General features: G+C 53.4%; 2 protein-coding genes across 3 annotated transcripts; one reads left to right on the top strand and one right to left on the bottom strand.

Moving 5' to 3' along the window:
* Positions 1-435: 435 nt before the first annotated feature.
* ATRIP (ATR interacting protein) lies at positions 436-11733 on the bottom strand. Of its 2 annotated transcripts, XM_061574074.1 has the most exons (13): positions 11554-11733; positions 10389-10906; positions 9551-9742; positions 9081-9214; positions 7693-7766; positions 7133-7219; positions 6690-6762; positions 5473-6213; positions 4798-4943; positions 3984-4081; positions 2209-2289; positions 1689-1986; positions 436-1250 (listed from the first exon to the last, which is right to left on the bottom strand). In XM_061574074.1, exons 2-13 carry the CDS (start codon positions 10791-10793, stop codon positions 1168-1170), a joined length of 2412 nt encoding a protein of 803 aa, XP_061430058.1. In that variant the 5' UTR covers positions 10794-10906; positions 11554-11733; the 3' UTR covers positions 436-1167. The 2 variants fall into 2 exon arrangements, with proteins under 2 accessions (XP_061430058.1, XP_061430059.1); XM_061574075.1 differs by lacking the exon at positions 11554-11733 and having other exon boundaries at positions 10389-11022.
* Positions 11734-15548: 3815 nt separating this feature from the next.
* LOC133356540 (opticin-like) lies at positions 15549-24794 on the top strand. The gene is made up of 7 exons (XM_061574103.1): positions 15549-15707; positions 19815-20043; positions 20677-20821; positions 21243-21401; positions 22576-22778; positions 23769-23864; positions 24167-24794. Exons 1-7 carry the CDS (start codon positions 15565-15567, stop codon positions 24332-24334), a joined length of 1143 nt encoding a protein of 380 aa, XP_061430087.1. The 5' UTR covers positions 15549-15564; the 3' UTR covers positions 24335-24794.
* The last annotated feature ends 186 nt before the right edge of the window (positions 24795-24980 follow it).

Genomic DNA, 24980 nt, shown 5'->3' with positions numbered 1-24980 from the left:
TTTTATTCGTTTAACACGCCGACTTTCGCGACCAATATCCATAATAAAGGTTTTTTTGGGGGTAGATCGGGTAATTAATGTCGTTAAACCCGCCACAGCCATTGGGAAGGTTTGCCCGTAAACCAGACGTGCCGATTAGCTCAGCACACCGACGTGTTGGAGAGTAAACCCACACGTACAATTGGAGTTCGATGTTTCCCTGGCGATTACAACCAGCTTCATCAGGCGATTAGCCAGAATTGTGAAGAAGTCTTCCTATTTTGGTCTCAAGTAGAGTAGAGGTGATGTCATCACCGAGTTTTGTTGTGCTTGGGGACAGCTGCCTGAAGCTTCTGCAAAACAATATCGTGACTTTGCTCCGGGTCAACATTTCCTGGCTAATGTTTGACTCACGATATGAACAAAAAGGGTACAGAGCTACCCGAGCCCAGCAGCACCGTCTGAGAACTTTTATTTCAACTCAACTCCACAATGGGCGCGCTGTGAAACACACGACGAGGTGGTCGCCCTCTTTCCCGAGCGTGGCGCGCACAAACAAACCGAGGCCGCGCTCCCTCCCACTCGACCGGTCGCATCGCAGGGACAGCGCTGGTCGACGCTGTGACGCAATCGTACCCCACACCGCGCCAGTCGCCAACGAGGTCACCGTGAACGTCGTCAGTAAGCACGGTGACTTCGGGCTTCAAATCCTGAAAGTGAATCTGATCACGTCACCGCTACAGGTGATGCCGCTCAATCCCATGACATTGCTTCGACGGTAAACCCCAAACGATAAGTCCATGACGTGACCGATCACAACGTTGTCACTTAACTCAATGACATCATCGCGACAGGTGCCGGCAATCGGATCAATGCCACAGCTCTACGTGCTCCTCGTACACGCGATGACTTCGCCACTTTACGCATCGTCAAATGCTACGTCGCAGCATTAAGAGCTGGCAATTAACCAAAATACATCATTGCCGAACGTTTCCTTGTAAGCGTAAACAGAAAGACGCCGACACTTCACGCGTTCAGGTTGGCGCAATAACATCGCTGCTTAACGAGCCATCGGTCCACTCGCTACGGCGCCGCTGCCTCCCGCTTTGGAGCTATTTTATGACCTGTGACCCAGGTGACATCGATGCAAGGCAGGGGGGGGGGCGTGACGCTCGTGGCTCCAGGAGGTCATGTGACCTCCATGTCGTCCACGTGGCTGTGCTGCTCGCTGGCCGCGTGAGGATTGAAGCAAAGTCCTTCCAGGGCGGCCTCTGGGGGTCGACGAGAGATGGGGTCACGCACAAGACTAGAGCCGCGATATCTGTTCGGTAATCAACCACTACCAATTATCAGCTCCATTACTCGATTAGTTGCAGAACACAAAAATTACTGTTTTCACAGTTGCCACTGGACAGGTGGTGATGGTTGGGTATAATGAACGCCATTGGCATCACCTGCTGCATCACGCTAGGAGTGATTTGTAGGGCGTTTCCCGCCTTCGGAGAGTAAAATATGGAGGCAACCGACCTTATTAAAGGGCCCCAAGTGATCGACCACAAAACAAATAATAACGTAGTCGTTTGATCGATTTAATTTGGTAATCAGCTGAGGTAGAGTGATGATTTACCGGAAGGACAAAGTTTTTATCCTAAAGTCATAACAGACTTTGGGAAATTCCTCCCTGACCCCTGACCTGTGCAAGACCTCACCATCAGCAGGCCCGTAGTCGGGCAGCAGACTCTGCAGGAGGAGGCCGCTCCGCAGGCCGCGGGTGGCCTCCACGAATGGGTGAGCCGCGTCTTGCAGGAGGCTCCAGAACCGCCCGTCATCAGGGCCGGCCGACAGCGCGCAGAGCCCCCACACGAGCTCGCGCATCACCCGGCCTGTCCGGCGCTCCTTGCAACCGGGCATCGGCGCTACCCAGCGAGTCGCACCGTCCACGTAGCACGTGGGCTCCCGCACCGAGAGCCAGGCGCGGTGCAGCGAAAGCGCCAGCGCCTTCGCCACCTGCACCACCGCCACCACAAAACACCACCGCGACGGCACGCGGAGGATCACGGCGCCATATCTTGCGGGGCAGCGCGGCACGGGCGTGCCCTGCGGCATCACGCTCGTGAGCCGTGCGTGCGCCGGCAACGTATCTGCGTTTGCGTGAAGTCGTGTTTGTACTTGTGACGAGTTGTGTTTGTGCTGCGTGACGTTTGCGCCGAGTCGCACTACTGCTGTCACCTTGTGCGAGCAGGAGCAGGGGGAGGCGAGGAGCTGCGGCACCAGCCCCGCCTCTGCCATGGCACCCACCACCCGTGCCAGCTGTACCCATGTGCACAGCCATGTACACACACACAAAGATATATATACAAGACAAAGACCCTCCGTAACAGATTTTTATGGTAAGTGCTGTTAGCGAGCATTTATGAAGGCCAGCACGGTACACGCCTAGCTGCCAGTGGCAATGTTTACACTTTGCACCAGGTACTCATTTGCGGCTGAATCGATCTTGGTCAAGCCCAGAGCTAGTTCAGATAATTACCACTGATGTTGGTGGCCGTGGGCGGGAATTGAACTCGGATTGCTGGGTTCATAGCACAGCATGCTAACTACTGCACTACCGCTATGCATGCACACACAACAATGTAGGTGCACACACTGAGGCACATTCCAATAAAAAACACCATTCTTAAGCACCAGGGTTCTTGTGCCAGGCTAGAAGCACTTTCAGGCTGTCACGTAAAGTGTGGAATGTTCACTGGCAGGTGATCACAGAATAGACCCAGGTGTTATGAGTTAATGCGTATAAATGCCCGACAGATGCACCACCTGCACTCCCCACTGTGCCGACTCTCTTGGTTTTTGCTGCCCAGTGCTCTGCTTATTATGGTATGCGTCGTTCCTCTGCAGCTGCCGCCAACTGCTCGACAAAATCTTTCATGCACCCTTTCTGTTGGTACTTGTCATAAAATAGTGCATTCATCTCCCAATCCCCCTGTTATCGTACTAGCTCTGCTCTTTACAGCAAGTGCCACACTTGGGCATACTGTGATTGATCATGTGGGCTCCATGACCCCGCCAACTCAACTTTGTCTACCAGAGCCCAGTGATAGAACAATGTCTAGATCATTAAAGGCACGATGAGCACCTCGCACAATCCAGTCTGGTTAAACCCAAGATGGATTGAAGGGAGATAATTTTCCAACTGGTGTAGGCGTTCTTGTCAAGGGGCGTATTTTGCTGATTCATAAAGCAGAGAGGGGATGAATGTGGCTTAGGAGACCCAGAGCTCCGTGTGGAGCAACAGGCCAGCCAGGCAGATTCCAGACAGCGTGATGTAACCAATGAAAAGATAATGCTAGACGAACGATTCAAAGTTCTCTGCTGCCAAACCACACGCACACACAGGCATCCAAGTATGCACACATGCATATACATGCAAGCACATGCACACTCGGGAACACACACACGCACACTCACAAACGCACCCACACAGATGGAGCCACAAAGACGGCACGTACATGCAAGCACAACAAAGAAGCAGATTCCCCTATTGCTTTGACAGGCTTTTGGGGCGGTACTATTAGTGTGCACCTATGGAGGCCAACACAGCACATGAGGAAATGGTATGTCTAGTACCACGCTTGGCCACCTTTGTCTCCCCAGGACTGGTTCAAATATTCGTCACCGATGTCGATCGTGCCCTGGCATCGAATTCGCGTTGCCGGGTTGGCAGCACAGTGTGCTAACCACCTCGTGTAAGCAACAACAACAGCTACCATTCGCACCTAATTGGCAGTGACATCACCACAGCGCTTGTTCTAGGCTAAGTACACTTTGAGGCCACGCGAGGTGTCGAAGGCTTGGTGCCAGGAGGTCACGGGGATAGATCCAGGTGTTATGGGTTGACTGAGACGACTGGCAGAACTGCACGTAGGCGCGCACACACAGCACTGAAGACGTGAGCCCTCTCTGCATGTGTGTGCGTGCCCACAGGGTGGCGCCGGCTGCCTCACCTGTAGCTGGAGATGGAGCCAGGCGTCGGGGTGAGGCTCGGAGCCCCGGGGACCCCGATCACACACGTACGTGCACACGTGCAGCAGCGTGCAGTGGTCTTCGGAATTGCACACGCATGCGCGCGCACATACATGCGCACAAACAAGCATAAATGCACGGATGCACCCTCACGCGCGAACGTGCATGTGCACACAAGTACACAATAACAAAAATACCCCTGTAAAGCCTTGAACAGACTGTTGGGGCAAGTGCTGTTGGCGAGCACCTATGAAGGCCAGCACAGCACACGACGGGGTGGGTGGCAAACACCGTGGCTAGCCGCCTTTGTCTCCTCAGTGCTGATGTTTACACACTGCACCAGATACTGATTTGAGGCTGAATCGACCTCGATGAGGCCCAGGAGTGGTTAGAAATATTTGCCGTTATATGTCGTGAGTAGGAATCGAAATCGGGTTGCAGGGAATCGTAATGCAATGTGCTAACCACTACACTACCGCTTCCCAATCTGCAATACACACAACGCACACAAATTCACACACTCGTACACCTCACACACTCTGCAGGGTAGGGAGAGAACATACAAACTGCAACACGGAAAGGCGCCCAAGTCGGGAATGGAACCCAGGCCATCTTTGCTGCGCTACACAAGCGTTACCACTTTCAGGCCACTGCATACACCAGGAGGGTGAATGTCATTTTCTATCGCCTCCACGTCGCCGCTTCACTGACATCACGGCCCACACCTCCACAAAGACAGACACCTGGTGCACCTAACCGTGGCCCTGTGACCCAACGACTCCAGCGAGCTCTCACCTGACCCGCAGCCAAGAAGGGAGAGGGCGCGGGGCTGGCAGCACACCGCGGTGAGGATGCGTGTGACCTGCAGCACCGTGCTGGGAGGAGTCTTCACCGTGACGCAGCGCGCCAGCCGCCCGCTCCCCTCCAGCGCCAGCAGCAGGCTGCACCATCACACGGCAACATTAGCATGACGGCATCATCGCAGTCACATCACCATGCAGCTAAACATTATGATGATATGGCCATCATCTTGGCAACATCACAGAAACATTACCAGCGTCATGGCAACATCATAATCATGGCAATATCAGCCTATCCCGGCAATTCCCTCATGGCATTACTCCCTTCAAAGAATGATCACCGTCACAGTAGACCTGTGATCAGTTATAACTGCAAGTTCCAGCAGCACTGTTACAATTTCAATTATGTTTCTCTTGAAATTATTTACAAACTGCACATTTAGAGTAATTGACTGAAGACTTTATTTCAGCTGGCAAGGGCCATTGGAACTCCATATCAGACCCCAGGTCTGCCTGACAGCAGCACTGCCATCACAGCAACATGTCATCGTTCCCATCACAGCACCATCTGCATCACAGCCCTGGCACCATCTCCTCATTATTAGGAAAGTGGGTTGTTCGCGGTTGTGGTTCAAGGAAAGTGCGTGCGGTTAGGACCCTGTGGCGTCACCTCTCCGTGAGGTTGCCGTGGCGATTCTCTGCCAGCTGAGCCAGCACCCGCAGGACGGTGCAGACGATCGCCTCCCGCTGCCCTCGCCCGGGGCCCCCCAGCAGCCCCGCCCCCCCTCCCCTGCTCCGCACAGCCCCCGTTCGCTCCAAGCCATCGCCACACGGCTTCAGCACCTGCACCAGCCTCTTCAGCAGGGGGTGAGGTGCGCCTGGCTCCCCCACGATGTTTCCCAAGGCCCCCTTCCCCAGAACCGTCTCGGGTTCCTGAGGCAACGACGACAACTCCTTGGCGATGGGGGCGGGCGCGCCGGCGAGGAGGGCAAGGAGCGTCTTCAGCGCCGCCTCCGCCTCCTCCTCCAGCACCAACGCGTCCACCGCCGCAGCCGCTGCTGCCTCGGCGTCCGTTTCCATAGCAACCACGGCCGGCTCCTCGCCAGGCCTGGAGCGGGAGGTGATTCGGGCCAAGGCGGCATCGGCGTAGCGGCCCAGCCGCAGCTCGATGAGCGGCAGGAAGTGCGACAATGTTTCGGCCTCACGACCCACGATGCCCCACTCCAACAGGTCTCCCTCAATGCGACGCGGGCCGGTCGGTCCTGAGGTCCGAGATCTGCTGAGTGGACTGAGAGGGCCGGTGGGGTGCAGTAGCCGGGACAGGCCGTTCAGGGAGAGCACCATAGCGGAGCGGACATCGCCAGGGTTGTCATGACCAGCGGCATCGGCAGAGACCGCACCTCCTCCTCTCCTGGCGTAAAAAGGGTGGTGGTGAGAGGTTACACAAGCTATGTCGTGTACGTGCATTTATGTCTGCGTGTTTAAATGAAAACGTTAATTTGTATGCATGTGTGAGTGTGCGCCTGCATGTAAATGTCTGTGTGGGTGTATGCCTGGCCTACCACAAGTGCCGTGGTGACATCACCGCCACTTAGTAGCAAATGGCAGCTGTTGTTACGTATGTGTATGCATACACATACACGCACACATGTGGGGAGCGGTAGTGTAGCGGTTTTCGCATTGTGCTACGGATCCGACAACCTGAGTTCGATTTCCAATTATGTTGCGATGTATAAACGTCAACACTCGGGAGACAAAGGCGGCCGGGCATGGTGCTGGCCACCCATCCCCTTGTGTACCGTGCCGGCCTTCATAGGCATTCGCTAACAGCACTTGCCCCAACAGTCTGTTAAGGCAATTAGGCGGCTCTCTTTGTCTTTGTCTCACCGAGCAGCCGAGCTCACAGGGAGATGGGCACACACACCAGGCACGCGGAGAAGCTTATCCACCAGCAGCGCACCTGCACAAACAAATACAAGCAGGGTTCCAGCCAGACCTGGGGTCAATAATAATTACAATTATAGCTGCAATGTCAACTGAAACTACAATAACATTGTTGGTACAAGTCATTATGAATGGCGGCACTGCATCCCGATACCGTGTTTCGTTCCGGCAGTATTAAAACACCGTATTCCGGCACTACGTACCATTCTGTAATTGTGTTTTTAGCGCTACATTTCAGCACTGGGTCATCGTAGTCTGTTACCGTACTGTTCCAGGACTGTGTATTTTTATGGTACTCTGTTCTGCTGTAGCAATGTTCCATTTGTGTTCTGTTCCGACACTGTTAAATGTGGCACGTGGAATGCGGTCAGATGACGAAGGCTCACCCTGGCTCCATTGGCGCTTGATCACCCACGTGCCGCGCCCATCCTCCGAAGCCTGCGATTTCCCACAATCCTTGATCTGCTTCTTCTCTGCACACACAGATAAAAATTCAAGATTCCCCCATATATCCTGAACAGACTGTTGAAGAAAGTGCTCTTAGTGAGCACCTGTGAAGGCCAGAACAGCTCACGAGAGGGTGGTGTGGCTGAGCACCATGCCCGGCCGCCTTTGTCTCTCGAGTGGTAATCTTTACGCATCACACTAGGTACTCATTCAAGGTTGAGCTGTTTTAGGGGAGGCCAAGGACTAGTTCATATTTTTGTCACTGATGTTGGCTGCAGGTGGGAATTGAACTTCGGCCGCTGGATCAGGAGCACACACGCACATGCAAGCTCCATGGCCGTGAGTGGCACTGCTTGCAAAACAGGACAGATTGTGTTTAAAACCAGCGGAGATTGTGCTGGTGATGGTGACTGGCGACAGCAGCGTAAAGAAGGGATCACACGGGGGGTGGGGGTGTGGTGTACACAGTCAGCGGAGGAGAGCATATAGGGAGACAAACCTTCTGCTGCATCCGCCCGAGTGCCACGGCCAAGTGAGGAGTCTGCACACGGCGACGATGTGCCCACTCGTGGACTAAAGAAAAACAGAAATACACAGCGCACAGACTCAGCGATATTAGTGTAAAACACACACACGGTAGAGGCATGCTCAAGCAACACAACAACACACAGCACATATACACACTGCAGAAACATAACAATACAGTAGACAGCCACAAAAAGCAACAACAGGAAACAGTTGAGTCTCACACCAAGCAACGACAGCAGTACACACTCTCTGTACAGCAAGGCCGTAATCTCCATATGTGTCTGTTCAAAATGTTTAGCGTACTTCCCGACATGCCATGTGGGGGGGGGGGGTGCTCAATAATGCATATATTTTTTTTTGCACGGCAAATGAGCTGTGAAGTCAAATCTGTCATGTGACCCGCGCATGTGGAAGCGTAACGCATTGTAGTGTAGTGGTTAGCGCGCTGCGCTACGAACCCGGCGACCCGAGTTCGATTCCCGCTCACGGCCACCACCGGTGACGATTATTTTAACCGCTCCTGGGCCTCCCCTAGGTCGACTCAGCCTCAAACGAGTAACTGGTGTGGTGTGTGAATATCACCATTGGGGAGATAGGCGGCCGGGCGTCGTGAATCCAAGTCCTGGGCGAAGCCGGGTAGTCAAGCTAGTTATACATTTTATTGGGGGGGACACATCCCCCCCAATATTCAAATATGCTCAAAATGTCCCCCCCAATATATTGCTCTAAAAAATATTTTAAAAAATAATTGCGATGCTATGTAAATAAAAATAACAATTTGCTAAACCTTGGCCACAATATCTGGACTTGTCTTCATATGACAATGCATAGACTTCTGTTGATTGTGGTTATGGTTGTACTTTATGAATCCCTAATCTCCGCCATTACATACAATGAAACAAGAAAAGGTAAAAAAAGAACAGAGCAATGTAATACAAAACACTATTAGACATTATTGTAAAAAAATAAGAAAAAGTCCATCCCATGTGTTAGTGAATTTTTTAATATTTTAGGCAGGAAATTCGTTTTCAAATGTACATTTTTTTTTCTGGGGGGGGGACCCCAGACCCCCTGGAAGATTTGGTCCCCCCAATGCTAACTCCATGGCTACGTCCTTGCTGTACAGCAAGAAAACAAGGCACCAGAGTTGGGTGTCAAATATAATTACAATCACGGTTCTGGAGAGGACCAGGTGTCAGGCTGTAGAGGAAGGGGACTTATTTTAATTCCTTGCACAAGTGCTCATTCCAACCGCACGTTACCACCGACTAGAACAATACAACACACACATCAAAACCTATCTCACACGCAAGCACGGACGCACACAAACAGTCCCACATGCCTCGCGACGCCGCTTACCTGCCAGCGGTGAGGCCAGAGCCACCCCAGGGGGAACGCGGGCTCCGTGTGCCCCGCTCCAGCACGTACAGGCGGTTCTGCAGCGACTTCGTCTCGGCGTCTTTGAACTGCAACTGAGACTTCAAGCCCTCCACCTACACAGACAACATCGCCGTGGCATGGAAACGTCTGTGATTAGGGCTCTTGCGTGAGGTCAGCATAAGGGCTATGAACAAGTTAATGGTGGGAGCAGAGGTACAGCTGGTGTTAGCCTTCGGGTTAATGTAAGGGGCAGAGTTAGTGACAATTTTTAAGAGTCAGGGTTATTCTAAGTGGCACAATTTTAGTATCAAGGTCAGCGTTAGTGTCAGTGTAAGTGTCGGTGTCAGCTCGTGTCAAGTGTGGGGTGTATGTTAGTATCAGCACGTGGGTTCCCGCTGCGGCAGTGTCTGCATCTGTTCCGTCGTCCTTGTGTCATCACCATAGCTCACCTGCTTGCGGAGGTGGAGGTCCCGCTCACGCTGCTCCCGCTCACACTGGCCCGTGGCGAGGGTGGCGTCCCTTTCGAGTCTCTGTCGCTCGACGCGTTGCTCTTCCTGGGCGGCCTGCACCGCTTGCAGGGACTCGCGGAGTATCCGTACCTCTCCCTCGCGCATGTACAACTCCTCCTGCAGTCGTGCGCACTGCCGCATGCACGCAATCAACGGGGAGTGCAAGGCCAGTGTTAATTTAGTCAGCATTTTCTATTTTACTTTTTTAGTTTTCACAATGCTCTATAGCTTTCTTGTGTGTGTATATATATTTCTCCCAGATGTGTTTTAAATTGTTCAGTTTTCAGAGAAGCGACCGGCACGTAATAATATTTTGTTTTATATTGTGTCGATCATGCAAATTGCATCTCACAATCACTGAGGAACTACAGATAAGCTGGAAGGCAGCCAGTCGATAAGCCAACGCCAATAATTGCCCAAGCTATTAAGTTCTATATATATTAAGATGTTTTGAGCCAATTCATTATTATACGTGGAGCTTAACGATTACGCCAAACAACACGTGGTACAACCCGAAAAGACACGAGCCATTTTTTGTCATAGTCTCGTCGACCACAACCTGTGGAACATTAGTCAAGATTTCGGTCAATAAGGGTGGATTCAATTAGTCTCGCCGACTAAAGCGGTTAATGTTTATGGTGTTTCCCCAAGGCGGGGGGAGACATTGATATAACAGTATTTGTACCCTGGAGTTAAAATTAACAATTGTAAGGAGGCCAATATACAGAACGAGCTCACACCAATTGAAACCTGCCCCCGGGGCGACCGCGTCTCTCACCTTGTCCCTCCACGACCGTCCCTCCTGTCTCAGAGCCTCCACCTCCACGGGCCCTTGACCTTCCGAGGGGGCATCGGCCGCGGCCACCACCGCCGCCGCGGGCCGTGGCGGCCCAGGGACCGGCAGGGCCCAGGGCCCAGGACCCTGCGAGCCGCGTGTTGGCCCAGCGACGACCGGGCTCCGCAGCCGAGGGAAGGTCGCCGCGACCCGCGGTGGCTCTGGCTGCTGACTTGGCGCCTGCGAGTCCAGCAGATTCAGCTGCTCGAAGTCGGAGTCGGACAAGTTCAAGTCGTCCGGGAAGGGGTCGGTGGCCGTGGGGCCGCACGGCCGCTTGACGGGAGGGGGGCCCCCCTCCCGCGACGCGGGGGGCTCGCCGCCCCGAACCCTCGCAAAAGTCCCCCTCATGGCGCCAGGAGACGGGGTCCCCTCGGGGGGGGGGGGGTCCCCGCGAGGTCTCCGGTGAGGGAGCCTGAGCCCTGAGCCGGGTCCCAGCTCACAGGCGTCGGGTCACTTGTGACCTGTCGCACACGAGTACAGCGCGAACTGCATTGAGCGACAGTTCGCGTCGGTGTCGCCTCAGGCCGACGGTGTCCACTTGAGGCCGCCTCGAGTCGAGCGAGGCCGCCCCTGCCGACAGGGGGGGGCAGGGGGGGCTGGTGACGGGGGGGGGGGCTGGTGACGAGGGGGGGGCTGGTGACGGGGGGGGGCTGGTGACGGGGGGGGGGCTGGTGACGGGGGGGGGGCTGGTGACGGGGGGGGGGGCTGGTGACGGGGGGGGGGCTGGTGACGGGGGGGGTGACGGGGGGGGGGTGACGGGGGGGGGGCTGGTGACGGGGGGGGGTGACGGGGGGGGGGCTGGTGACGGGGGGACTGGTGACGGGGGGGGGGCTGGTGACGGGGGGGGGGGCTGGTGACGGGGGGGGTGACGGGGGGGGGGTGATGGGGGGGGGGCTGGTGACGGGGGGGGGGGTGACGGGGGGGGGGCTGGTGACGGGGGGGCTGGTGACGGGGGGGGGGCTGGTGACGGGGGGGGGGGGGGCTGGTGACGGGGGGGGGGCTGGTGACGGGGGGGCTGGTGACGGGGGGGGGGGGGCTGGTGACGGGGGGGGGCTGGTGACGGGGGGGGGGTGACGGGGGGGGGGCTGGTGACGGGGGGGGCATCTACCTGGTTGAGAGCGAGCAGGGGGTGAACTTCGCTCCTCCACCGGCCGCTCCACTCGCCCCACAACTCACCGCTCACCCCTCACTAACTCCACCACTCACCCCTCACTAACTCCACCACTCACTCGCCCCACCGCTCACCCCTCACGTACCCCTACACTCACTCACCCCTCACGCACCCCTACACTCACCCCTCACTCCTCACGCACCCCTACACTCACTCACCCCTCACGCACCCCTACACTCACCCCACCGCTCACCCTTCACTCCTCACTCACCCCTACACTCACTCACCCCTCACTCTCTCCACCACTCACCCCTCACTCTCTCCACCACTCACCCCTACACTCACCCCTCACTCCTCACTCACCATTCAAACCCAGCAGGCCGCGGCTCGCCTGCGATTGGCGGCGGGCTGGTCACGTGGTCTGAGGAGACGCGCCTCATTGGACAGAAAACTCAGCAAAACATGGAAACCAAAGAAACTTCAGCGCGCACTCAAACAACTCCAAATCTGACCTCCACAACGAATCAGAAACTTGCGCTTTTGTGTTCTAAACCCCAAGGGGTTTAACTGCGCCGTGTGTGCCTGACAAACAACACAAACACAAGAAACAGCAGTAACAAGAGTAATTCAATAAACTGGTTAAATTAAAGACTATAGCTTTCAAAGTTAATATTGACGTTTTGGGTTCGGCTACTTCATGGTCTGACCAATATCTGAAAATCATCAGCGTCGTTGTGGAGAATAAAAATGGCATAAACAAGCAGACTATCGCTTCCTCCATATATGTTATTATGTGTCTTCGCTAACACAAACAAACATATTTGTACACAACCCATGCAGCATTGATTCAGGACCAGCAAACCTTTGGACCGGTTTCAATCTGTTGTGTTTTTTTAATGACCCTCCACCACCTGACACGGCCAAACATGAAAATGTCACGTGGTCTAATTTGTTTTAGCTCACACCTGCTAATTTGAAGGACAATTCTCATACCTTTACAGTGCCCTACCTTATTACTGACCAATTCAGACCTTATTGGTTACCCCGTGCCCTTATACATCTGAACGTTCATCCAACAAAGTCCCATCACAAGGGAGAAACACAAACAAATAGACACAAACATTGTTGATCGTATTGAAACGGCTGTACACCGTATGGATCTTAAAACTAAATTTCCCTGTACAAGAATACGGGGTAAACCGTGTGGGTTGACAGCTATAAATTCTCAGTCTGACGATTAAAATAATCATGAAGAAACCACATAGACCCAAACAACTCATGAAATTACAATTTCAAGCCTGTCCATAAACCAAGAAAGTCATTAATCAGGTGGCTGCGTGGCCGAGCCATCACATTGAGAATCTGAGTTGGAATCCGGGGTTCGGCTGCCTGTGATTAGACCAGGATCTCAAGTGTCGTGAGTTCATAGTCTCAGCCTGGTCTCCATTGACTTGCATAGACTCACAGAGAGACCCACACACTTGTATAGACTCACAGAGAGACCCACAGACTTGTATAGACTCACAGACTCACAGGGAGACCCACACACTTGTATAGACTCACAGAGAGACCCACACACGTGCATAGACTCACAGAGAGACCCACACACTTGTATAGACTCACAGACTCACAGAGAGACCCACACACTTGCATAGACTCACAGAGAGACCCACACACTTGCATAGACTCACAGAGAGACCCACACACTTGTATAGACTCACAGAGAGACCCACACACTTGCATAGACCCACAGAGAGACCCACACACTTGCAAAGACTCACAGAGAGACCCACGCACTTGCATAGACCCACAGAGAGACCCACACACTTGCATAGACTCACAGAGAGACCCACACACTTGTATAGACTCACAGAGAGACCCACACACTTGCATAGACCCACAGAGAGACCCACACACTTGCATAGACTCACAGAGAGACCCACACACTTGCATAGACTCACAGAGAGACCCACACACTTGCATAGACTCACAGAGAGACCCACACACTTGTATAGACTCACAGAGAGACCCACACACTTGCATAGACTCACAGAGAGACCCACACACTTGCATAGACTCACAGAGAGACCCACACACTTGTATAGACTCACAGAGAGACACACACTTGCATAGACCGAGTTGTGATCAAACTGAGTTCTCAAGTGTCGTGAATTTATGGCCTCAGTCCGATCACAACTCCACACATGCAAAAACCACCACAATAAATTTGGCTAAATTCCAATTCTAATCTTTAAAAAATATATTAGTTTTATTGTCATGACATAACCATTACTGTACTCACCGATGACAGAGCAGCTGGGAAAGCGTGGCCACAAATGTGTGGACCAGATGTCACCTACATTTATCTCAGAAGTAGTTAAGTGACATCTACTTCCATGGGCCGTCCTCTAGCTAGCACAGCACGGAGGGTTCTTTGTGTGATGGGGCATTATGCAAATAACACCATAAAAATACAATCTTGGAAAACACAAGCATAAGATAACACGAATCTTATAAAACATAAATATAATAAAACATTGAAAAACAATGACAATGCATAAGGCATTCATTGTCGAAGTGCAAACTGGAAATGTCAGTAATTTATAACGTTTGAATACACCTGTATTTACGTGTTTGTTATGCACTTATTAGCCCAGTAAATATGCAACGTTGAGCCAACATTTGCATGTGATATATTTGTGCCAGAAAGGCGCGCCACTTATTTAAAAAAATGTTTTACTTGACTTGGTAGGAACCATTGGCCCAACGTTGGGCCAACGTACCATTTGTATTGGCAGTTGATACCTTGGGCACCCTTGCAAGCAAGAAGTGCCATCTCCAGGGCTTTTTTAAATAAGTAAAATGTTTTCACAAATAAATATGATACAACCTAAAACAATAAACCCTAGACATCCAATTGATCAGCTTCCGTTCAACCTAAGCTCTCTAAGCCACAGCATAATGGTTTTGGCACTTTCGAGGTTGTGTAGGTGGGGAGGGAGGGAGGTAGAAACTTCCACAGATTTCTGTCAATGGGTTTTCCTGATGCCGGGGGATTTCCACAGGGGTCCGTCCAATAACGGGGACCGGCGCCAGGGCGAGGGGGGGTAGAGACAGGGTTGAACCCCCAGTCTGCCCTAATGATTCTGATTTCCCCAACCGTTATCCTCCAGTCTTCTCTGCCAGTTCTGATCCTCCATTCTGATTCCTGATATACCCATGCTTGATTCCCCACCCCTCCAATTTGAACCCCCCATCCCTAAACCCCCAGTATTGATCCCCGAGTTTGATCAGTTATTCCGAACCACAAAGTCTTAATTCCCTATTCCCAATTCCCCAGTCGTGATGCTCAGGTCTGAACTTCCAGTCAGATCCCTCATTTGTGATGCCCCGTGGTGGCGAGATGTTAACTACCTCGCCTGGTATGCAGGAGCCCGTGGGTTCGATCCCGACCCCGACGCCTGCTGCGTATTTGGAGTTTGCATGTCTCCGGGTCCTCCGTTCCCCCCCCCCCCCCTGTGTTTAGAGTATTTGGCTGCTATAAATTTACACGTGATAAGCCACTCCATTGACCTATCATTTGTGGCCAGGTCGCTTCTAAAAAAAGAGTTATATAGCTACATGGGCCTTACCTGGTAAAATAAAAAGAGTTTACAGTTTAAAACCACCAGCATGATCACGGGTTCCTGACCTCCTACTAAAGCCATCAGGACCTCCTCCACAGATTTTGGACTCCATCTATCGAGCCTGTACCCAAATCCCCCTTTCCGGACCCCATGCCCGCACCTTATCTGTTTGCGCGCACAGCACCCTTCATCGCCCCGATCTCAGGGGTCATAGGGGGCAGTAGAAATCCGCGGCGGCACCTACGTAACTTACCGCCCGTATATCTAAGATAACGGGAGCCAAGTCAGCCAACCCCGTTGGGGGGGGGGGGGACTTCCGCGGATGTCTGCAGGGAGCGCGGGGATGGAGTAGGGGGGGGTCTCAATGGCTCCATTGTTGTAAATGCCCCCAGCCTCCCGCATTGCCTCTCGCATTGCCTCCCGCATTGCCTCTCGTCCCCTCCGTCTCTCCCGCATCTCTGCTCCATCTCTGCCGACCAGCGGCGACTCCTCCAGATCGACTCTCCGTCGACTGCGAAGTTACAGGTTCGATACGTGACACACACTCTCGCTCATTGGCACACCACACTACTGCTCTTCCCTGGATCCGTTACCAGCATGTGAGTTAGGGAAAGTGCTGTTAGCGAGTACCTATTAAGGCGCACGAAACCACACCGACCGCCTTTGTCTCCCCAGTGCTGAAGTTGACACAATGCTGAGTCAACTGCTTTGGATATCACGTCAATGATGTTAGCCGTGGCTAGGAATCGAACCTCGCTTATTTCGGGGCGTCGTGCGCGACTGACTTCTGATAGACACATAGACACACAGATACACACAGAAGACACACAGACACACATAAGACACACAGACACACAGAAGACACACAGACACACAGACACACATACACACAGATACACACAGACACACACATACACACAGATACACACAGACACACAGATACACACAGACACACACATACACACAGATACACACAGACACACAGATACAGAATAGGCACATTTGCATTGAAAACACACAAACACGCAAAAATACGCATATACTAAAAAAATGCAGACACAAACCCACATTCCTATTCTGTCCATCGCACACACTGACACATCGACACAGCACATGTGACAAAGACACGCACACACAAACTACGGCGGCGTGAGCGCCTGTTAAGCAGACAGAAATGTATAGATATTATTAAAATAGCTCCATTGTTCATTCGGTAAAGTCACGTAGAAAGAAATGTAATTAAATAATAGAATACGACGTTTCGATTGCAGCACAAGGAACCATCATCAGGTACAAATGGATGAGATTATGTTATATTTCCAAGTTTACCATGTTTATTTTCACATCCATTTGTACCTGATGATGGTGGCTTGTGTTGCAATCGAAACGTCGTATTCTATTATTTAGCGTCTTTCGACGTGACTTCACCGACAGACCCACAGAGTAACTCCTGCACTCACGAAAGCTTCGAATCCAGTTGTAGCTCCATTGTGTTCATGTCGTGGCAGGGCTCGCGTTAGACTATGGGGTTATAGATTACAGGGCTAGAATTACGGCTAAAGTTACGGGTTAAAATGTGTTAAGAGTATGGATGTGGCCTGTATGCATGTTGAACTTCTTTTGCACCGTACATAGCCAACCGTGCACATCGGAGGTGCGCAGGAAGGACAATGCACAGTGTTAGGAGTAGGGCTGGTGCGAGAGATAGTGGTAGGGCACGTGCTAGAGCACCTGTGAGTGTGGATATGGCTCGTGTTAAGGCACGTGTTAGAGTATGTGGGAGTATGGATATGGCTCGTGTTCGTGGTAGGGCACATGGTACGAGTGGAGTGGTTGTGGCTAGTGTAGGGGTGGTGCGAGTGATGTGGTTGTGGCTAGTGTAGGGGTGGTGCAAGTGGGGTGGTTGTGGCTAGTGTAGGGGTGGTGCGAGTGGTATGGTTGTGGCTAGTGTAGGGGTGGTGCGAGTGGTATGGTTGTGGCTAGTGTAGGGGTGGTACGAGTGGAGTAGTTGTGGCTAGTGTAGGGGTGGTGCGAGTGGTATGGTTGTGGCTAGTGTAGGGGTGGTGCGAGTGGAGTAGTTGTGGCTAGTGTAGGGGTGGTGCGAGTGATGTGGTTGTGGCTAGTGTAGGGGTGGTGCGAGTGGTATGGTTGTGGCTAGTGTAGGGGTGGTGCGAGTGGTATGGTTGTGGCTAGTGTAGGGGTGGTGCGAGTGGTATGGTTGTGGCTAGTGTAGGGGTGGTGCGAGTGATGTGGTTGTGGCTAGTGTAGGGGTGGTGCGAGTGATGTGGTTGTGGCTAGTGTAGGGGTGGTGCGAGTGGGGTGGTTGTGGCTAGTGTAGGGGTGGTGCGAGTGGTATGGTTGTGGCTAGTGTAGGGGTGGTGCGAGTGGTATGGTTGTGGCTAGTGTAGGGGTGGTACGAGTGGAGTAGTTGTGGCTAGTGTAGGGGTGGTGCGAGTGGTATGGTTGTGGCTAGTGTAGGGGTGGTGCGAGTGGAGTAGTTGTGGCTAGTGTAGGGGTGGTGCGAGTGATGTGGTTGTGGCTAGTGTAGGGGTGGTGCGAGTGGTATGGTTGTGGCTAGTGTAGGGGTGGTGCGAGTGGTATGGTTGTGGCTAGTGTAGGGGTGGTGCGAGTGGTATGGTTGTGGCTAGTGTAGGGGTGGTGCGAGTGATGTGGTTGTGGCTAGTGTAGGGGTGGTGCGAGTGATGTGGTTGTGGCTAGTGTAGGGGTGGTGCGAGTGGTATGGTTGTGGCTAGTGTAGGGGTGGTACGAGTGGTATGGTTGTGGCTAGTGTAGGGGTGGTGCGAGTGGTATGGTTGTGGCTAGTGTAGGGGTGGTACGAGTGGTATGGTTGTGGCTAGTGTAGGGGTGGTGCGAGTGGTATGGTTGTGGCTAGTGTAGGGGTGGTGTGAGTGATGTGGTTGTGGCTAGTGTAGGGGTGGTGCAAGTGGGGTGGTTGTGGCTAGTGTAGGGGTGGTGCGAGTGGGGTGGTTGTGGCTAGTGTAGGGGTGGTACGAGTGATGTGGTTGTGGCTAGTGTAGGGGTGGTACGAGTGTTGTGGTCGTGGCTAGTGTAGGGGTGGTACGAGTGATGTGGTTGTGGCTAGTGTAGGGGTGGTACGAGTGGGGTGGTTGTGGCTAGTGTAGGGGTGGTACGAGTGGAGTAGTTGTGGCTAGTGTAGGGGTGGTACGAGTGGGGTGGTTGTGGCTAGTGTAGGGGTGGTACGAGTGGAGTAGTTGTGGCTCGTGTAGGGGTGGTACGAGTGGGGTGGTTGTGGCGAGTGTAGGGGTGGTGCGAGTGGGGTGGTTGTGGCTAGTGTAGGGGTGGTGCGAGTGGTGTGGTTGTGGCTAGTGTAGGGGTGGTACGAGTGGTATGGTTGTGGCTAGTGTAGGGGTGGTACGAGTGGTATGGTTGTGGCGAGTGTAGGGGTGGTGCGAGTGGTGTGGTTGTGGCTAGTATAGGGGTGGTGCGAGTGGCAGGTCACATGGCTCGCGTTAGTGGTAGGGTTATGGATGGTCCATGGCCAATATGAGTGGCCAGGCTTGTGGCATTGTTTGGGCGTTGATGTGCTCCAGAGTTCACTGCACGCTCAGCGGTTGACCCCGCAGACAACAAAACACACACAGAGACAAAGCAAACAAACCCAAACCAACATCAAACACAAGTGGCGCGGGTTTGTGTTTGCAATGGACAAACACTGATGGGAGGCCCCGTGTCCTTTAATGTTACTGTCTCCCCAGTCCTTGTGTCCGCTGTCCCCTCCCGTCTCCTCCTTCTGTTCCCATGGCCTGATGCCTCAGTGTCTCCCTGTGTCTCCCTGTGTCCCCATGTCCTCTTTCAAAAATGCCACGCGTGGTGTGTCGTTGCTGGTGCTACTAGTAATCCAATGTCTCGCAATGACTCTCAGTGTCTCCTCGTGTCTCCTACGTCTCCCTGTGTCCCCATGTCATTCAAAAAGGCCAGGCGTGGTCGTTGCTGGCCCGCCCATACTGGACATCTGTGAAAAAAAAACTTCATAGCTCATCGGATTTCTCCAGTCTAAATCAAGATTCTGATTCTGTTGTTGCTGCTGCTGAATTGTTCTAGCTGTTTCTCCCTCGTGTTCCCTTATCTCTCTGCAGGCCCGGACTGGCCTTTGGGCAGTCCGGGCAAATGCCCTTTGGCCTGGTGCATTCCGAGGGCCGGTGGGCCGGTCTGTGTGGGGAAATTTCTAAAGTGATCAGAGTAAAAAAAATATTAATTGAAAATGTTTTGTTTATTTAAATATTTTATTATCTCAAATATATATTACTTATTTACGCTCTCAGTTGGCTCTAAGTCCCATCCAGCAGCCCTAAATATTCCTTCTCACCGGCTCATTTTTTTTTTGGACCAGCCCAAATGGCCCAATGCAAATTCCAAGTCAATTTGGGCCAGTGTGTTTACAAATGCCTGGGCTGATTTTTAGTCGCAGTCCGTCACTGTCTCTGTGCCTCTCTGTCTGTCCCCAGGGCACGCCTCCATTCAGGATGCCCGCCCTGGTGGTGTCGCCGCTAGTGCTGCTGGTAAAACACTTTCTCGCCGTGTCTCCCTTGACTCCCCTTGTCTCTGCGTCTCCCCGTCTGTCCCCTTGCCTCCCCGTGCGTCTCCGTTCAGGATGCGTCTCCTGATCGTGTCGGCGCTGGTGCTGCTGGCCGTGGTGCCGATCCTCGCGGCGCCCCCCAAGGAGAAGAAGGCCCGCAAGAAGCCGCGCCCCACGGAGCCACCGCCGCCGCCGCCGCCGGAGCCCGAATACGTTGTCGAGGCCCCACAGGACCCCGTGCCCGACCTCAGCAACTACGACGACCTCCTGAATTACGACACCGAACTGCTGGCGGAGCCCAAGGTTAGGGGTCTGGGCCAGGGGAGGGGGGCACAATATGGAGAGCGGGTACAGTTTGACCCCTGATCCAAACTCTGACCCAATCATTGACCTTAATATTGATCCTCACACAAATATAAATAGTGTTGCTCTCAAGACATGAACAGTAGCCCTCTAACCCCACTCGCAAGTCTGACCCAGAGACGGAACCTAACCCTGATCCCAATAAATGAACGCAGCTTTGACCCAGATGCTAAGGGTAACCCCAACCCTGATCCCAAGTCTGACCCTAACCCTGATCCCAACTCTGACCCTGAGACTGATCCCAACTCTGGCCATGACCCTCAACAGCCTCATCTCTGACCATCATCCTAAAACACTAATACTCAACTTTGACCCTAACCCTCACCATAATGGATGAAGAATGGCATCAGCCCTAAATATGAAATTGACCCTGGCCCTGATTCCTAACTCTAACCCTGCATTCTAACAGGCTAACATAAACACCTGACCATGATCCAAAAACCGACCCTAACTTGAACTATAATAGCAACACTCTGACCTGGCTGTTAACTGTGCTGTGAGGGCCCAAGGTGAAAGCATCAGGGCACTTGACATTCGGCCCTAACCCGGACTCTAACTTCTCCCCCGCTGTAGGAGGAGGCCGGGTTGCTCATCCCGAAGACGGAGGCACAGCCCAAGGCACCCGTGACCGAGAAGCCAAAGACCGCACCGCCCCCCGCCGCGGGTGGAGCAGGGGGAGCAGGGGGACCAGGGCTGTTTGGCCAGGAGGCACCAATAGGTAATTGTGAATCTCTGGTGTGGTGGTGGTGAAGGTGGTAGTGGTTGCGGCGATGGTGGTGATGATGGTGTTTGTGAAAGCGGTGTGGATGACGGTGGTTTGCGGTGATGGTGGTTTTTACAGTGATGGTGGTTGTGACGGTGATGATGGTGGTTGTGGTGATGATGGTTGTTACGGTGATGGTGGTTGTGGTGATGGTGGTTGTTACGGTGATGGTGGTTGCGGAGATGGTGGTTGTTACGGTGATGGTAGTTGCGGAGATGGTGGTGTAAAAGACACAAATCCCTGAACACAAACACAGCGCTCCTTCAACTCTAAACCCTGACGCACTCAACTCCTGTCGCCACCACCCCCATGATCCCTCTCTGTGCACCCCCCTGCCCTCTCTCTCCGTGCAACCCGTGTGCCGCCCCCGTGCCAGGCCTCCCCACGTGCCTGCTCTGTGTGTGCCTGCGTGGCTCCGTCTACTGCGACGACAACGACCTGGACGCCATCCCGTCGCTCCCTCGCGACACCTCCTACTTCTACGCGCGATACAACCGCATTGGCACCGTGCGGCTCGCCGACTTCCAGGGCCTGAGTGAGAGGACCGGGCCCGAACATAAGGGGGGGACGGTGGTGGTGGTGGGGGGCGACAGCGTAGGGCGCCAAAGCACAGGAGCACGCAGATATGGGGCAAAGACAAAGACCCCCTGTATAGCCTTAACAGACTGTTGGGGCAAGTGCTGTTAGCCGCTAGCACCTTTGAAGGCCGGCGCGGCGCACGAGGAGATGGGTGGCCAGCGCCACGTCTGGCCGCCTTTGTCTCTCTAGTGGCGATGTTTACACATCGCACCATTTGATGCTGAGTTGACTTAGGGGAGGCCCAGGACCGGTTCAAATATTCACTACTTTTATTGGTCGTGAGCAGAAACAAAACTCAGGTTACTGGGTTTGTAGCGCAGTGCGCTAACCGCTACACTACCGCGTCCCCCAACACAGAGACAACAACAACCGCCATCGCCTCGAAGTGGCGGTGATGTCAGGTACACGAGTTAAGATATCCTGGTGCCCAGATAAAAAAAAACAAAGATCCCCCATGTATAGCCTAAATAGATTGTTGGGGCACGTGCTGTTAGCGAGCACCTGTGAGGACCAGAACGCACACGAGGGGGTTGGTGGCCAGCCCCATGCCCGGCCGCCTTTGTCTCCCTAGTGGCGATGTTTACATACCCACCAGGTACTCATTTGAGGCTGAGTAGACCTAGGGGAGGCCCAGGACCGGTTCAGGTAACTGTCACTGGTGTTGGCCGTGAGCGGGAATGGAACTCGTGTCGCCAGGTTCGTAGTGCAGCTCGCTGACCGCTACAATACCACTCCCCACAGACACACACACAAACAGACACACAGACAGACACACACACACAAACATACACACAAACAGACACACACACAGACACACACAAACAGACACACACACACAAACAGACACACACACACAAACATACACACAAACAGACACACACACAGACACACACACACACAAACAGACACACACATATAAACAGACACACACACACACACACACACAAACAGACACACACACACAAACAGACACACACAAACAGACACACACACACAAACAGACACACACAAACAGACACACACACATAAACAGAGACACACCGACATGGCACCCTCAGACTCCTGACCCGTGATGACCGCCTCGATTTTCCTCTCCGTCCCCTCCGCCAACGCCGCCCCCCCCCCTCCAGCCCGTCTCAAGCGCATCGACCTGTCCAACAACGAGGTGGCCAGCGTGGAGACCGGCGCGCTGGTGGGGCTGGTGGCGCTGGAGGAGCTGAACCTCGGCAGCAACCGCCTGACGGCAATCCCGGCGCTGCCCTCCTCCCTGCGTCAGCTCGACCTGCAGCACAACCAGCTGGTCAACAGCGGCCTCCCCGTCGACGTCTTCAGGGTTGCGTCCCCCCCCCACCCACCCCCAACTCCTTCACAGACCCCCAGCTCCTGCACGGCTGCGTAACGCTTCCCCTAGCTCAGGGGTCGGCAACCAAAATAACAAAAAGAGCCATTTATTGTTCAAATTCGGTAAAAGAAAAACCTCAATACTATTTTCAAGAGCCGCAATGCATGTGGTCCTTAATAAATAACGTCACGAAGCAGTCCTTGAAGTGCCACACGCAGTTCAGAAGCTTCAGGTTGCTGACCCCCTGCCCTAGGTCGACTCAGCCTTGAATAACTACCCGGTGTGGTGTGTCGAGGTCGGCGTTGGGAAGACGACGGCGGTCGGGCGCGGTGCTGGCCACACCACCTTCCTCGTGCAGCGTGCGCGCTAACAGCACTTGCCTATCAGTCTGCAGTGCCCATACGGGGATCTTTGCCTCTTGTATATGTGCGTGTGGGCCTGTCTGCCTGGCACCAAGGACTGGCGTGAGTTGGCCGACGAGCCACATCACCACGTGGCACGCACCCAAGCACCACCGCGGCTAATGGGGGTGACCCCTGGTGGCCTCTTCCTCTGCTCTACGTTTCTTTCCACGGTACCATCGGGATAATTAATCAACATCAGCGTGTGCCAGCGGCCTCGAATGCACAGCTATCGATCCCAGTTTGAGCCAGACAAGTGCCTACTAGCCTGGTACAAGCGATGTGGTGATGTCACCGCCACTCAGTGTCAATGGTGGTCGCGATTGTTTGCTGTTGTGCACATAATTCTTCCAGATTTTAAAAATGTCACTGCGGCACAGTGGTTAGCGCACTGGGCTACAAGCCCTATGACCGTGCTCAAGGCTACCATCAGTGAGTCATGTCTCAACAGGTCCTGGGCCTTCACTCGGTCGACTTGTTATGTAGCGAGTACCGGGTGTGGCGCTTCATCGGTTATCACTAACAGCATTTGCCCCAACAGCATGCGTAGGCTACATGGGGGATCTTTGCCTTTTTGCAGGATATGAATCTGCTCACCTACCTCTACCTTGGCAACAACCGCCTCGACCACATTCCCGTGCCATTCCCCATGAGTCTCCGCGTGCTGCACTTGCAGGTACATGGGCACCTACACAGATACATGGGCACCTACACAGGTACATGGGTCCATGGGCAGGACATGGGTACGCAGATATATGGACACCTACACAGATACATGGACACCTACACAGGTACATGGGTCCATGGGCAAAACACGAGTACACATGGGCGAAAATACTCCGGTGCCCAAGCAAGGGGCACGTATCCCACCTTGGGCAGTTCCTAGAGGCGATCCAGCACGCCTGACAGCCCGCCACGCTTTGTCGCCCCCCCTCCCCAACACAACCCGCCATTTCTACCGCCCCCCCCCCCCCACAGTACAACAACGTGCAGGAGATCCGAGACGACACGTTCTGCAGCACCAAGCAACCGATTATGCGTCGCGTCCTGGAGGACATCCGCCTGGACGGCAACCCGGTCAACCTGAGCCGCACACCCAACGCCTACGTGTGCCTGCCTCGGCTGCCCACGGGCCGCACGTACTGACACCACCACCACCACAAGCACGACAACAAACATCAACAACGCAAGAACACAACAAACATCAACAGCACAACATCAACAACGCTCACGTGTATCTGCCGTGCCTGCCCACGGCCTCACACACTGACCAACACCACAACAAAAAGAACCACAACACGAGATGTTAACTGCCTCGCCAGGTATGCAGGAGGTCGTGGGCTCGACCCCGACCCTGTCGCCTGCTGTATATTTGGAGTTTGCATGTCTTTCCGCCCGTGGTCGCGTGGATTTTTCTCCGGGTCCTCCGGTTTTCCCCTCCACATTTAAAGTCGACGTGCATTTAGGGTATTTGGCTGCTATAAATGTCCACGTGATAAGCCCCTTTGTTGAGCTATCATTTGTGACCAGGTCGCATCTGAAAAAGAGCCATAGAGCTCAATGGGCTTGAACCTGGTAAAATAAAAATAAAAATTGTGATTTGAAAGTTTGTGTTGATTGTTCACATTTTGTTTGTTATTGCCTTTTTTATATACTGTACACAGTATTTGTGTATTGTATTTAAAAATGCAATTTAGATAAAGTTACAATGCTGTAAATGCTCGAAATTAGTTTCAATAGAAAACGGATGTACCAGTGTGTTGTCCCACAACCCCCGAATTAGGCCGGTGTT

This window comes from Lethenteron reissneri, chromosome 54 (assembly GCF_015708825.2).
Source record: "Lethenteron reissneri isolate LAM-NWPU_2019-01 chromosome 54, ASM1570882v1, whole genome shotgun sequence".
NCBI classification, from domain to species: Eukaryota; Metazoa; Chordata; class Hyperoartia; order Petromyzontiformes; family Petromyzontidae; genus Lethenteron; species Lethenteron reissneri.
Note: the sequence above shows the minus strand (reverse complement) of the source record. Positions and strands in the feature narration are given on the sequence as shown.

Coding starts and splice junctions, on each gene's coding strand:
- ATRIP (XM_061574074.1), bottom strand. CDS start 10,793: ATGAGGGGGACTTTTGCGAGGGTTCGGGGCGGCGAGCCCCCCGCGTCG. Junction 4,082..4,797: donor CCTTCTTGGCTGCGGGTCAG/GTGAGAGCTCGC, acceptor GCAATTCCGAAG/ACCACTGCACGCTGCTGCAC. Junction 1,251..1,688: donor CGACTACGGGCCTGCTGATG/GTGAGGTCTTGC, acceptor GTCGACCCCCAG/AGGCCGCCCTGGAAGGACTT.
- LOC133356540 (XM_061574103.1), top strand. CDS start 15,565: ATGCCCCCAGCCTCCCGCATTGCCTCTCGCATTGCCTCCCGCATTGCC. Junction 15,708..19,814: donor CGTCGACTGCGAAGTTACAG/GTTCGATACGTG, acceptor GTCTCCGTTCAG/GATGCGTCTCCTGATCGTGT. Junction 23,865..24,166: donor TCCGCGTGCTGCACTTGCAG/GTACATGGGCAC, acceptor CCCCCCCCACAG/TACAACAACGTGCAGGAGAT.